General features: G+C 33.8%; 1 protein-coding gene across 1 annotated transcript; it reads right to left on the bottom strand.

The window, feature by feature from the left end:
- Positions 1-314: 314 nt before the first annotated feature.
- On the bottom strand, positions 315-905 carry LOC145163278 (putative mitochondrial protein AtMg01250). The gene has a single exon (XM_079082115.1). It carries the CDS (start codon positions 903-905, stop codon positions 315-317), a length of 591 nt encoding a protein of 196 aa, XP_078938241.1.
- Positions 906-15091: the final 14186 nt, after the last annotated feature.

The following is a 15091-nucleotide window of genomic DNA, read 5'->3' as shown; positions in this document are numbered from 1 at the left end:
CTTATTTTGTGTTTGTTAGCGATACCCCCCATATGAATTGCCTTCTGATCTTTTCAAGAGCTTCAATAACACCCGCCGGAGCAACAAATAGCGAAAAGAAACAAGAAGGTAGGCTACCAAGGATCGCCTTAGCAAGGGTTAACCTACCCCAAAGGAAAAGGGTTTTGCCATCCAAGGGGATAGACGAGAATGGAATCTGTCTATAATGGGTTGCCAATTTTTTTGAGGTTCATGTTTGCTCCTACCGGGACTCCTAGGTAGGTAAAAGGTAATTTGGCAGGTTCACATCCCAGAGGTGTTGTCCATCAATTGACCTACTGCATATCAGCTCCGATTCCAAAGACCTTGGATTTGTTGAAGTTAACTTTAAGGCCCGATGCGACATGAAAGCACCTTAGTATTCTCGCTAGGTTCTTTATGTTGTCTCTACTCCATTCCCTGACAAAGAGAGCATCATCTGCATAACATAAATGAGAGATGATGGTTTTCGTGTGTGGCACTTTGACTCCATGAAATATATTCTTCTTACACATCGTTTTCATCGCGATGTTGAGCCCTTCCATTGCAACTATGAAGAGGAATGACGATAAATGATCTCCTTTCCTTATTCCCTTGCTCATTTTGAACTTCTCCGTGGGAGATCCATTGATCAGTACAGATGATCTTACAGATTGTAGACATCCTTTGATGCACATACGCCATTTACTTTTGTATCCCATTTGAGATAATGTTGATTCCAGATATTCCCAGTTTATGGAATCAAAGGATTTTTCAAAATCTACTTTGAATAATAGGATTTGTTTCTTTCTACTCTTCGCCCATGCACACAACTCGTTAACTATCATAGGTCTATCCATAATATTTCTTCCTTCTACATATGTTGATTGAACCTCATCAATATTCATGCCTACCACCCTTTTGAGTATATTCGCAAGAATTTTTGAAATTATCTTATATAGACATCCGATCAGGCTAATCGGTCGATAATCTCTAAGATGCAGTGGGTCTTTGATTTTTGGTACTAGGGTGATGAATGCTGAGTTGCACCCCCGATCCAATCTACCATATAGCTCAAAGTACTTAAAAAAGTTGAGAATATCCCTATGTAATAAGTTCCAATATTTCTTGATGAATTTGATGGTGAATCCATCCGGTCCAAGGTGCCTTTTCGCTTCCACAAGCCCATACTGAACATTTGATCTCTTCTAGTGAAAAGGGCTTCTCCAAACTGGTGCTTGTCAGTGCATCTAGACTACAAAATTTTCTGCTGATGACTTTTTGGTCGCGATATACATCTCTCCTGAAACTTCTTTTTTATAGAAATTAAATGTATATTTCTTTATTGCTTCCACGTCCGTGTTCCATGAGCCATCAATGATCAAACCATGGATACGATTTTTATATTTCTTATTATTGACATATCCATGGAAGAAGCGTGAATTCTCATCACCGTCTATTACCTACTTTAATCTCGCGTTCTGTTTTAAATCAAGAACTGCCATTTTTCAAGTTCTGTTACTCGTTGGAAACCTGTTATCCTTTCAATAATCTTAGCATCCGAGAGGATGCGATGTTCAGTAGCAGAATCTAGTTCATATAGCTTTTGTTTGACGTTTCTCAGTTTAACTACCTCACGTAGGTAATCCTTTTCTCTCCATTTTTTGATTTCATTCTTTAGAAACCTTAGTTTTGAAGCACAATATGCGCCTGGGGCTCCATAGCCTTTAAATTTCTCACAAGAACTTGCAATTATTTGATCAAATCCCTCCCTTTTCATCCAAGAGTTGAAAAATATGAATGATGTTTTCCCAAAGTCTGAGTATGAGTTTTGTAGAAGAATGGGGCAGTGATCTGAGGTCTCCCTAAGGAGAGCGAAGGATGAAACGTAAGGAAAATGTTCCAGGAAATTGGAGCAAACCAAATATCTATCTAGTTTGCTCATTTTGATGTCAATATGATAAAAGAGTGTATATGTGACCCCCCATGTGTAAATCATGTAATATACACTGTTCAATGAATTGGTTAAACCAAAATGCATCAGAAGGAGAAAATTGGGAATTATATATTTCACCTTTCTTCTTACAATATTGAAGTCGCCGAATAGTGCCCAATTGCCAATATTTTTATTCTTGATCTGACACAAGTCTTCCCAAAGCTTATTCTTATCATGTGAGTTATGCGGACCATATACATTTGCGAATATCGTAGGCTCTTGAATTCCAAGCCATCTGCCAATTGGGATTAATATATGCCTGTATGTAATTACCTCTTCAACTTGGTACAGTCGAGAGTCCCATATACTAAGTAAACCTCCTGATCTACTGGATGATGGTGTCGCAGCATGGCTAAAGTCCCCATTATCCAACACACATCTATATTTATACTATTCACATCTATCTATTGAGTTTCTTGAATCCCCGTATACGAGATACGATTATTTGATGTTAATCTTCTTACCCACGTGACCTTGTGGTCTTCTCCAATGCCTCTTACATTTAGACTCAATACATGGTTGGTGTGAGGTAATTATGGGCATGTTGGTGTGAGGATAAAGACGATATTGTTGGAAGAAGAACTTCTTTATATGGTATGTTTTTTTTCAGTTCATTGCCAAAAAATCATTTTTATATGATTATATCTACACCATGATTATGACATAATCCATCATCAGGTGCCAAAGACCTATCAATGTTTAAAATCGAAGAAGTTCTTAAACTATATTTGGGATTTAAGTGTGTTGAAGAGGGTTTTGAGATGAAAAATGAAAGAAAAAGAAAAGACGAGTTTGATATAATATGTATTGTTGAAAACTATAAACTGTACATTGGGACTACCCTAGTTCTAAAATTTGAAATTTTTTAAGTTCAGGATGAACACTTGTTTAAGAATCCAATTGCATCCAAATCGTCTCCAAGCTAACAACAAGGTGTTGGACCAATTGTTGAAGGAGGTAATATCTGATATAAATGACATAATATATATTGGGGGGAAGAAAATTGCCTAAGTTTTAAGTTCTCAATTCAAAGTTGATATTTCCACCCTCAAGCTTGACGACCGAAGTGTTATTTACTACACCTTTTGAAGGGACCCTAGTGGATTCATTTGTCAATATTCTAGTGTATTTTTGTTATTTGAAAGGAGAATCTTGCAAATGTAACACATATAAAGGTGAAACGATGATGATTTAAGTATTTTTTGTCATCATTGGTTACACATTAAACTTCATTTCAATTACAGTATGCTAGTGATTATTTCTACATTAAAATATATGGTTGTAACATAAATCATTTGCATATTTGTTTAATTTGTGAATGTGTACTACCAATGATTATAATAGATGATGCCCACCTAAAGGACTAATTTGGTAGCATCCTACATGTGGTTGTCATGAATGAAAACAACCAAATATGGCCGCTGACTACGAAATCCAAGTCAAATAATGAGAAATTATGTACATGCTTTTTTAGAAAAACTACATGAACGCATCAGTGACATAGGAAATTTTGCCATCATATCTTATTAGGATAATTTCATTGACATGACCATTAGAAAGATCTTCCTAAATATATATCACAAAATAAATTAAATTTTTTAATTATTATTATGAATAATTTGAATAAGATACCCTAGGTATACAATATAAATAAAAAGGATGGAGGCACTAAAAGCAGCAAACATATATAAAGAAATTAAGGGTGAGCAAAATTCTCATGGGTACCGAACTGAACCGACACCATTTTTGTTAATATGAGATGGTACTCGGTACTTTAAAATCATGAAATTTGGTACGATTGACACCAATACTAGTAACAAAAATTGGTACCATTAACTTTAGTTCGGTTAGGTACTTGATATCGATAAAAGTACTTGGGTTTCTCTGATCGGTACGAGTGTGGTACCATGCTCACACCTAAAAAAAATATTGATGCTCTTTTTTATATTTTTATTACTTAAACTAATCCATTAATGTTAAAATTTAATGACATTAAGGGATGTTTTCGCATTGGTATAAGAGAAGGGATTAAAGATGACAATGTAGTAAAATATTACTTTTCTTAGTAGACTAATTGTGTAATTATTGGGTTTGCAAGGTGTATAAAGAAAGAAAAAACTCCTTAGGATTTCTCAGCTATACCAAGAGGTGGCTAGCAAAGTGGATGACATGTATGACATCCAATGGAACACCGCTCCCTATGGACGACATAGCCCAAGGATGACATCTGCTTGTTAGATGCTCCTTGTCTCCTCCCTCTTTATTATTCTTTCTCTGTCTTCCTTTATTATATATAAATTGTTATTAAAAAAATATTTGTTTAAAAAATTACATCTATAAATGTACATATACAATACTCATCTTATACAAACCTTATTCATTTTTTTTCATACTTCACTCATTTACCAACCACACTCACATAAAAATGTCATCATTAGAAGAAGAAAAAGAATTATTGTTTAACATGTGAGCATTGTTAACTCGATGGAAAGAGTCGTCGGCATTTTAGAAAAAAGATGAAGTTTAATGTTCATGCCCATAGACGCTGAAGGCGCTACACAGAGACCGTTATGCCGCAAATAAATGTCTTATGTCACGCTACTTCAATGAATACGTTATTTATGATAGAGAATTTTTCCGTCGACGGTTTAGAATGGAGAAACATCTATTTCTACGTTTAGTCGACGATTTTGAGAGCAAGTCTGAATGTATTAGACAACGTCCTAACGCAAGAGGCTAGCAAGTCTGAATGTATTAAAAATGTGTAGTTGTAGTTCGTCATTTAGGATGCGGTTCGGTATTAGATTCATGGGATGACTATTTTCAAATGCCTGAGCGGGTCACATGGGAAAGCCTTGAAGAATTTTGTAAATGTATTATTACGATATACAGTCCAACATATTTGTGTAAGCCAACTTTCACTGACGTTCAAAGTAATATGCTCATCATGCTAACGTACGTAACTTTATTGGAATGTTAGGGAGTTTGGATCGCCTTCATTGAGGGTGGATTAGTTGCCCTAACACATGGAAAGAGCAGTATACACATGGTGATAAGGGACTCCTAATGGTTATACTGGAAGTTGTAGCATCATAAGATCTTTGGATTTGGCATGCTTTCATTAGTGCTCTCAGTTCAAACAATGATCTCGACGTTTTGGGCATGTCGCCAATATTAGACAAATTATGCGATCGATCCACATATGATTATCTTTTCAAGTAAACGGAATGACATATAATTATGTGTATTCTCTTGTGGATGTCATCTATGTTAAATTGATTGTGTTTGTAAAATCATTGACAATCCTTGCTAATGAGAAACGCATGAAGTATAAAAGAGCACAAGAAAGAGCTTGAAAGCATCTCAAACGAGCGTTTGGAGCCTTAAGAAGCGGTGACACATACTAGAATACGAGGCACGTCCACGAGAGGTGAAAAAACTCTCATTTATTATATATATGTGTATCATACTACATAATGTAACGCCCCAAATTTCAACCCAAGATTTTCAATTAAAAATTTAAGTATTTTATTCAATTACACGTATGAACATCTTAGATAAAGCATTTAACTCAAAACATTTATCAGAGTATCATCAAAGGTTATCATGTGCTTAATTCTCCCATGGATGTGATGTAATCGATCCGTGCCCCTCCTTTAATATAAGAAAACCTGAAACATGTAAACCACGAATCGTAAGACAAAGCTTAGTGAGTTCCCCAAAACACCACACACACCACATCACAAATAAACAACTATGGGTTATCAGTAACCCTAGAGACTACCCGAAGTCTCAGTGGGCAAATAGCAAGCCCCGTGGCTTATCAGCAACCCTGGGGACTACCCGAAGTTTCAGTGGGCAAACAGCATGCCCTGTGGGTTATCAATAACCCTGGAGAATACTCAAGGTCTTAGCATACACAGTGTCAAATATAATAATAACAACAAATAAGATCCAGCTGGTTAGCACGTATATACACAAACAATCATGCAAGAGTCACAAAGATAGCAAGCATCCTATATACACAAGTTAGTGGGCCGACATTGGTGCCTTCGACCCACAAGCATAGTGAGAAAACTCACCTGAATCGAAGAACTCTGAAACACTACGATACGATCCCTTTTCTGCACTGCTTGCACCCGTGAATCCACTAACACCAGAACCAGATAAAATCTTAATCAATAGCCCAAAATCCTCAAGTTTGACCCAAGGTCAAACTTGGTCAAAAGTTAGCGGTCAACGGAAGTCAAAGTCAACAAGTCAAGAAATCAACTTCAGGCTGAGTACGCCCAACGAACCCAACTCGTACGCATGCCGTACTCACCGTCCAGAATCGGGACCCCATACGAGTACGCGCAGCGTGCCCAAAGGTACGCCCAACGTACTCGGTCAGATGACACTTTTCCATTAAGTGCTTATTCTCTTAAGTCCTTTCATCCAACACTCAGATTTAGTCTCATAACATCATTCTAAGTCATAAAGTTCCCACCTTTATGACTTTCCATGTCTAAAAAAGGTTCAAAAGCCAAAACCCTAACTTATTAATCCGATAAGACATCATAACTCATGCATGGAAGGGATAGAAGGACCAAGATCACATTTTTATGGTTCCCTATAGCTCCATAATGGATAAAGTTTCCAACTTTATCCATTAGAATGGTCCAAACCACCAAGATCTAGTTTTAAGTCTCTAAGGGACCAAAAGTGCATCTTTTTCAACTTAATCCATTAAGTCCAAGTCTCCAACCTTTAGATCTGAACCAATATGATGTTTAGATGGATAAAGTTTCCAACTTTATCCATTACAAGGTAATAAACTTTCAAGATCTAAACTTTATGCACTAAAGTGACCAAAAGCTCATAATACTCAAAACTAGCTAGATCTAAAAAATACATTGACAAAATTCAAGCTTTATACCTCCAAAAGAAAGATCAAGGTGAACAAAGTTTGGATCTACAAGCTCCAATGCAACCAACACTTCTCCAATGAGTTCCTTTTTTTCCAAGATGCACCAAGCACACTCCCAAGCACTCAAAAACACCTTCTTTAGGTCACCAGGCTCAAACTGGGGTTAGGGTTTCATGGGAGGACGTTGAAGGGGTGGAGGCTGAGGATGAAAAGGGCTTGGGGGAGTTAAGGAGCTTAAATAGGGCTCAAAACCCTCAAATTAGGGTTTGACATCTGATTTCCTACGCTCAACGTACTCCTAGTACGCCCGACGTACTAGGTTAGACTCCACGATCACCTCTTTTTTAGTACGCCCAACGTACACCCTGTACGCCCAACGTACTAGGCTCAAGCCAAAACCCTCCTAACTTCGAACGGTCATAACTTCTTCATTCTAACTCCGATTTCGATGTTTTTTATATCCACGAAAAGGTATCGAAGAGTCCTACAACATTATCTAGATATATTGGAATAAAAACTTCTCGAACAAAAATCCATATTTCATGCAAGGCCCCGGCCTAAGACTTTTCATTTTCTATTCTTCGACCCAAAACAAAATTCAAAGGTTAGATCTCTCAACCATCATTACCTCTTTCCTCGAGGACTAAACCCTTGCCTCCTTAAGGCCCAAAGCCTTTACAAAATCGACTTCCGGCCCACGACCCTGAATCACAGAATGACCCAGAACAGGGTGTTACACATAATATGATTTTATAAGACGGGGGAAAAACGATGTGTACCTACGAGGAGAACGAAGCCTCCCTTCAAGTGTGCCAATAGAGGTCGGCACCCCATCGTAGGTGTTGGTGGTTTTAGTGTCACTAAGCATTTTGTGTAATCGGAACTAATATGTGAGCTAAGGGGCTTATTATTTGTACTCTATATGATATGTTTGATGAATGTGGAGTGCATTCATATATAATATCGAATTATAAACCGGTACGACAGAATGATGGGGGTCAAGGGGTGTGCCCCCTTGTAGGGTCTTAGGGGCAGCGTCCCTGGCGGGGTCCAATGGACAGAGCCCCGAAAGGTATTCGGATATTTGAATTAGTTTATTTATGGAAAATCTGAATTCTAATGGATGATTATGGTAAGATTGAAAAATCCCATCAGTTTTGAAAACCATTAATTAAACAATTAAATTTGTGATTCTCTTAACTAATTTAGAAGACAAAAACTCTAATCTGTCAAAGTATAAATACGACTCCTCTATTGAGTTGTTATTAGACCCTTCTAAGCTCTCTCTCTCTCTCTCTCTCTCTCTCTCTCTCTCTCTCTCTCTCTCTCTCCTATAACAAACTCATAATTTGTTTTGACAATTTGGCTTGTGTTTTTATGCCTAGATTCATAAGTGTCATTTTGGATTATCCTAAAATGAATTTCCTGTAATCCGGACATAGGATGAAAATATCAGTTCGGAAAGCAACCTTATGCGATCCATTAGGAATCTAGCTCTCCACCATCGCCCTGCTAACAATACGTGGCAAGAAGAACGGAGATACGTAACAATAAAAAACATTAAAACCTTCGCAACAATTTGACGGAACATATCTATCGAATTAATCATATTGATCTTAATAAGACGCCACCGGACAATTACAAAGTTTTTATGGATCGAAGGACTTTATTTTTAGATTTAAGGTGATGTGTTTTTAATTATAATCTTATATTTTATTTATAATATTAATCTTATGTTATTCTAATTTTAACATTATATTATATTATTTTAATATTAATGTTATGTTTTTTTAATGTTAATGTTATTTATTAATAATTTTAATGTTATTTAAAATGAAATATTGAAATATTAAAATGGATGACACCCTTCTCTTCGTATGACAAGAAGTGACAAATGCTCACATGGATCATAGGTAACAAAAAAAAGTTGATGACCTGATGATACCCTTCTCTTAGCCTCGTAAGGTTTGAGGGAGTGGGTGCGGTAGAGATAGGGGTGAGCAAAAATCGAACCGACTAAAAATAAATCGGGAAAACCGCAACAAACCGCAACCAACAAACCGAAACCGATGCAAAAACCAATGATGCGGATTTCATTTTTGCAAAAACCGAATGTCTGCGGGTTGGTGCGGTTTTTACCAAGAAACTGATCCATCAAAACCGAGCCGCACCGACGATTTATAAAATAATAAATCACTAATTTATATTTATATTCTATGATATATACATATTATTAAAATACTAAGAAATATTAATACATATTATATTTGGACTTTGGACTTTGATAGTTGATTTTAGCCATTTTATTGGGATTCCAAATCATTTTCCAAATTTATTTTCTATTTTGTTTTTATTTTTGTAGTTAAAACCACAACATAGTAGGTCACTAATTAACTATGTTTTTATAAGGTTATAATAAGGAAACCAAAATTTAATTTTTTTTTATTAGTCTACCTTTGTATATAAAGTCACTTAGAACTTTTGATTTATATACTTTATTTTGGGCTGAAAATAAACTTTTACAAATAAACGGCTTCAAAAAGTGAAAAAAATTACACCATACAAACTTACATATACATTGTTATCGTGTTTTTTTTTTTAAATACACCAAAAAAACATCAAAGACCACACCAAATTTTAGAATCAGTTTAAAACCGAAACCGCAACGATACAAATTGAAACCGCATTTAGAAACCGCAAAACCTAATCATTACAAAACCGCACCCAACGGTTAAGAATGCAAAAACCGCACCTTGCGGTTTGCGGTTTGGTTTGGCCTTAAAACCGCATCAAACCACACCATACTCACCTCTAGGTAGAGGGTGCACTCTCTTGCCACATCAGCTTGGAATACCGCTCTCTCCCTGCGGTAGAGACCGCACTGTGGCACTTCAAGGGAGCGCTCCTCTCTTCTTATTGTCATTCCAATTGACTGTTGATTGGTCATATTTTTTTTAAAAAAATGTTTTTTTTTCTTTTTCTTTTTTAAACATTTTAAATTGAGTGTGGTACCACTTCTTGGGTGTGGCATGAAACCACACTTTTGTGGTAGTTGCTGACGTGTTGTCTATGTGGCAGTGAAGAGACTGCAACTTTTATGGCACGACTCCCTCTAGCCTAAGCACATCCAACAAAAAAGAAAATGAAAGGAGAGTGTGTTTTTATAGCTAGGATATTGGTGTTTTTACCATAAACTCATAAAGAACCCTGTGGAATGTAAATTTGTAATTGTTAAAATTTCAAGTATATAATCTTATATTTTGTAAGGTATGGATATTCGTTAAATATTTCTCATCAAAAATAGATAAATCACACAAAAGAAGCCAAAATCCGAAATTGTAAAATTTTATAGTGTTTGACATTGCGAAATTATCCATACTTTTACAAGGTTATAAAATCCTATTTTTATCAAAAATGTCATCGAACTTTTAGATAATTAAAAAAATAAATCAAAATTGAATTCTTAATACCAAATGGAAGAAAACCCATAACCAGACAATTTTGTAATGTAAAAATGCACTGTAAAATTGTTAAACAGTCCAACATATTTTCGTTAACTTTAGTCAACTAGAAGCATTAAAACATCATAAGAATTTTCTAAGATTCAGTATTCTTAGTTTCCCGTTGCGAATAATTTTGAAGCCACTTCAAAGAAGTAAATATCTGAAAAAAAACGTTAACTAGGGGAAGAAATTTTTTAAGTTTTCGAATTACTGAGAAATTTATTGTCATTTTGTGAGCTATATACATTATTTTTGGCCAATTTTGAGATTTTCTCGAATAAAAAACATATTATAGTATAATAACATAATTTTTAATGTTTTAATTATTTATAATATACAACAAATATTGAAAGGTAAATTTAATCATACCCAACCCTTTCTAAGCTGTCAATTTGTATCTTAATATTATTAATTATTAAAGTCTATAAAATTTACATATTTTACTTAATATGTTATGTGATGAAATGTTGAAGCAAGACGATGTCCTTATTTTGGTTATATACTAATAAGGTGGATTTCGTGCGTTAAGACTCTTTTGCTCATATTTGGAAATAGATTATCGATAAAATATATGATGGTTACGTAATTTTCACAAAACAAATGTATAATTAAGTGATGGTAGATAAATGTAGATTCATTTGGTTGGTGTGTTATTGTCATCTCTTTAACTAGACCGCATGCGTAACGTTTTCTTCTTATTATTTTATAGACTTTCCAATAAACTATTATGCATCAATGCATGAGTATTTATAAAACTCTATGGAATAACTCGTCAATATATAGACAAAATAATATAAAAAAAGTTAAACATATTGTAACTTATGCGTTGCCAATAGTTTTTTTTAGTGTGGTTTTAAGTTGATATAAAGGTTATCGTATTAGGGTATCTTTCTTTTTCCCTATTACATGTTGTATTTGTTGTGTGAAATCTGTCAATAGATGAATGATGAAATGTTGTATATATATGAAGACTGTATCTTTTTCTTAGACTGCATGAAGTATCCGAATATTTGTACACAACCACTTTATCCTATTTATTTGTTTCGTTTGGTGCACCCACCACCAACAATTACAATTTTTTGAGACCTTTTCGACTTAAGTTCAAATAATTCATCACCTGAACGCGTTAATTTTATTAAAAATAAGATCTTCTCACCGGAAACTTGATTTTTCCATCACCATTTCAGTTATTGTATATAACTCAAATTTACATAGAATATACGCAAAATTCTAATCAAACATATATGCAATTGAGCATCATAATTCATAATTACAAGATTACAAAGTACATAAAAACATAATGATTACAAGCTAATTCTCATATAATATCGGGGATCTCAATCTCAATGGGTGCAAAGAACTCTACCAACAACCTTCATATCATCTGTTATATCTTTATCTATCATATCACCCATAACGATGATACCTATTTATCATCCTACTTATCACTCAACACAATTATTTATTGAGTTATTGATATTGATTTTCCTTTGAGTTTATTTTCTTACTGAGACTTAGCAATGATGTTCTATTGTGCTCGACCCAAGATCTATAGGCGAGGGTAAGGGGAACAACTCCATGAAGAATTTTTTTTCCCGAGGTTACGGGGCCCCAATGACCTCATTTACTATTCTCATCCCAACGGGGAATAAAAATGTGTCCCCATTCTCATCCCCAACGGAGAATCGAAGATTTTTTTCCATGTTACAAAGATATAATTTTTTTTTGTAAATAAAACTCAAAATTTTATAACAACCACCATAAGTTTATATATTTTACAGCCATCATCTAAAACAATACACAAATAAACTCATAAATTTGTTATTTTTCGTAATCCTTTCAAAATGATACCAACAATATTTTGATGTCTCTGTCTCGGAGAATTTTAGGCATTTAATTGCATTGCTTCTTTAAACGAATAGACATTTTGAGATGTAGAATTATATATATATATATATATATATATATATATATATATATATATATATATATAACTACTCTAATAAATAAAAACTTATTTCTGTCACTTGTCATATTCTTATTCGTTTTGACACATGTCATTTTATCATATTTTTCAATTTTTTCTCCCGTCCTCTAAAATTGACATGTATAATTTTCTATGATTTTCTTTTTAAATTAAAAAACAAATATGATTATTAGGAGGCGTGTGATATGGAATTTATTTGAGTTCCCTGTAAACAGTGAATCAAATTAAATCTATACCGTTTTTTTTCGGAATCAGTTGCATATTTTCCTCAGACCATTCTTGCATTCCAAATTCATATCCCATACTACTTACTTTTGTGTATCTATTTTCCCTCACAAGATGTTTTCTTCAATTTAGTAAAAGGGAGAATCGCTTTCAGATGTAATTTTTCGGTAGATCATCAAATTGTCTCCTCAATTGGAATTTGAATGAAGTAAATTGATAAGTTTCCATATATAGGCTCTATTATCATACATTTTCCCGTTGTTAATCTCTCTGTTGATATGTAAGATCCTAATTTTTGTGGAACAAAATGAATTCTATATTGAAATCACTCTATATATTCGATTATTGTTCTGGCTATTATTCATACTATTTTGGTGTTGCTATCCGAGTACTGGTAGTCTTCTTCTTCAGTTCATTCATCATCCAGGTTCCTTTTTTGATATGATGTTCTTAATTTTTATTAATTGTATTCAATTTTTTATTATTATGAGTGTGTGTTGTATGTGACTGTGATCTTTGAATGCATGACTAATCTTGATTGTAAATGTAAGTATTAGTTTTTTCAATCGTTTATTTCTGCATTTTTAACCTTACATTTGATGTTTCACTCTATGTATTTGATAAAATGCCCATGAGATTTTTTTTCTTTTCAAATACTATTACACGCTAATGTCTGTGTTTTTGTGTTACTTCCCTATGTGTGTGTGTGTGTGTTTGTGTGATTTATGTGTGTGTTAATGTCACTTATTTAGGGTGAATAAAAAATTACTTCAAGTAGTTATGTTCTTCATGTAATTTTTTCATGTCATTTGTTCAATAACAGAAGCCTACAGACCCCTTGGTCTTGTGTTGCCCTTTAACTAGTTTTTTACTAAATCAAAAAAATGTCCATCGGTTGTTGTAAGTCTAAAAATGACTATTTATACCCCCATATTCATCGGTTGCACGTATCTTAGATTTGTTTAAATTTTAGTGTTTTAAGACGAAGACGATGAGGAATATATTTCTTGTGTTTTGTTGGGGACAAAATAGTCATTTTACATATGGACTTAATGTCCATGTTTTTGAAAGATCTTTATGCCCAAGAGTCATTATAAAATGATATTGCTAGATAATATATGATCCTAAAGGGTCACACTAACAACAACTCGATATAATTGATTATTTATTAGAAATTGATTTTAGTAAATATTCAATAAACTCTTATAATTAATTGGAAATTATTTATTTCTTGGAAATAATAATTTTCATTAGCAAGTAACATACTAAACAATATTGACATGATTTATTAAGTCATGTACAATATTTTGGACTATAAGGATTTTTGTCTTTAGAAAAATGTTAGACTTTATATATATATATATATATATATATATATATATATATATATATATATAAAAGCTAGTTATAAATTTGTAAAGACTAGTTTCTTTCTAACTAGTCAAAACCATGACTAGCTCTTTAGAAGACAAGTTATGGCACTTTGATTATTATAAAAGAAAGTAATACATGTCTTAAAATGTATGGGAGACACTTAGGTGTAGGTGAATGATGGACTTATAGCATTGAGACCTTTGGGTAATGTTTTACCTTTATGAAAGACTTTCATCTACTTCTCTTTTTGACATGTTAAAACCATAACATGATAGAGACATACACACTCTCTCCCTTTTGTTCATCACATGAAGATTACTTTCCTGATTTTACTGTCTTGAAGTTCATACTTTGGTTATGAACTTTAAGCTTAAGAGTATAACAGTTTATGGACTACCATCTACATCAAGTTGAAGCATTGTTTGTGGATTACTAAAGGTGAAGTTCTACTTTCATTCTTCTTCAACATTCAAGCCTCCCTTGAGGATTCAAAGTCTAAATAAATTGTTTTCTTCTTCTTCCTCTCTGGTTGTTGTTTTCTTTCCAAACTTTACAAGAAGATCCATGGTGGGTATACACTAGTTTTAAGTTTATTCAAATTTTAAGCCTTATGTTGCTAAAATCTTATGTTTTTGAAACTATTTTTTAATAAAAACCCAACAATTTTTAAACGCCATTCGAAGCTAGGGAGCAAAGTGGAAACAAGGAAACTAGGGTTTATGCAAAGGATGAAAAATCTAGGGTGGGGACTTAATCATAAGTTTTGAGGAATCATATGGTGACTTTTAATTTTGAATTGATTAGCATCTGATTGTTATTGTTGTTGTGTTAATGGGAAAGATATGATATGGTGACAGCCAAAGAAGTTGTAGGAAGCGAAGCAGAAAAGCATCAGTGTAGAGGTATCTTGAGAAGCGGAAATATAAGTAACAAGTGAATGTGTGTGTGGTGTGGTGTGATTGTTTTCTTTTGTTTTTGACTTGTTTCTAATGTTGTTGAGTGTTAGTTGAAGGTTTAAGAGGCAAAAAAAGCAAATAGTAGCAACTTCCATCATGTTTACTTAACCCATCATAACCAAAAAGAGCAGTCATTATCAAGTA

The sequence above is a fragment of the Lactuca virosa genome, chromosome 3, assembly GCF_052849685.1.
Source record: "Lactuca virosa cultivar CGN04683 chromosome 3, Lactuca_virosa_CGN04683_v6, whole genome shotgun sequence".
Classification (NCBI taxonomy): Eukaryota; Viridiplantae; Streptophyta; class Magnoliopsida; order Asterales; family Asteraceae; genus Lactuca; species Lactuca virosa.
This window is presented reverse-complemented; position numbering and strand designations above follow the sequence as displayed.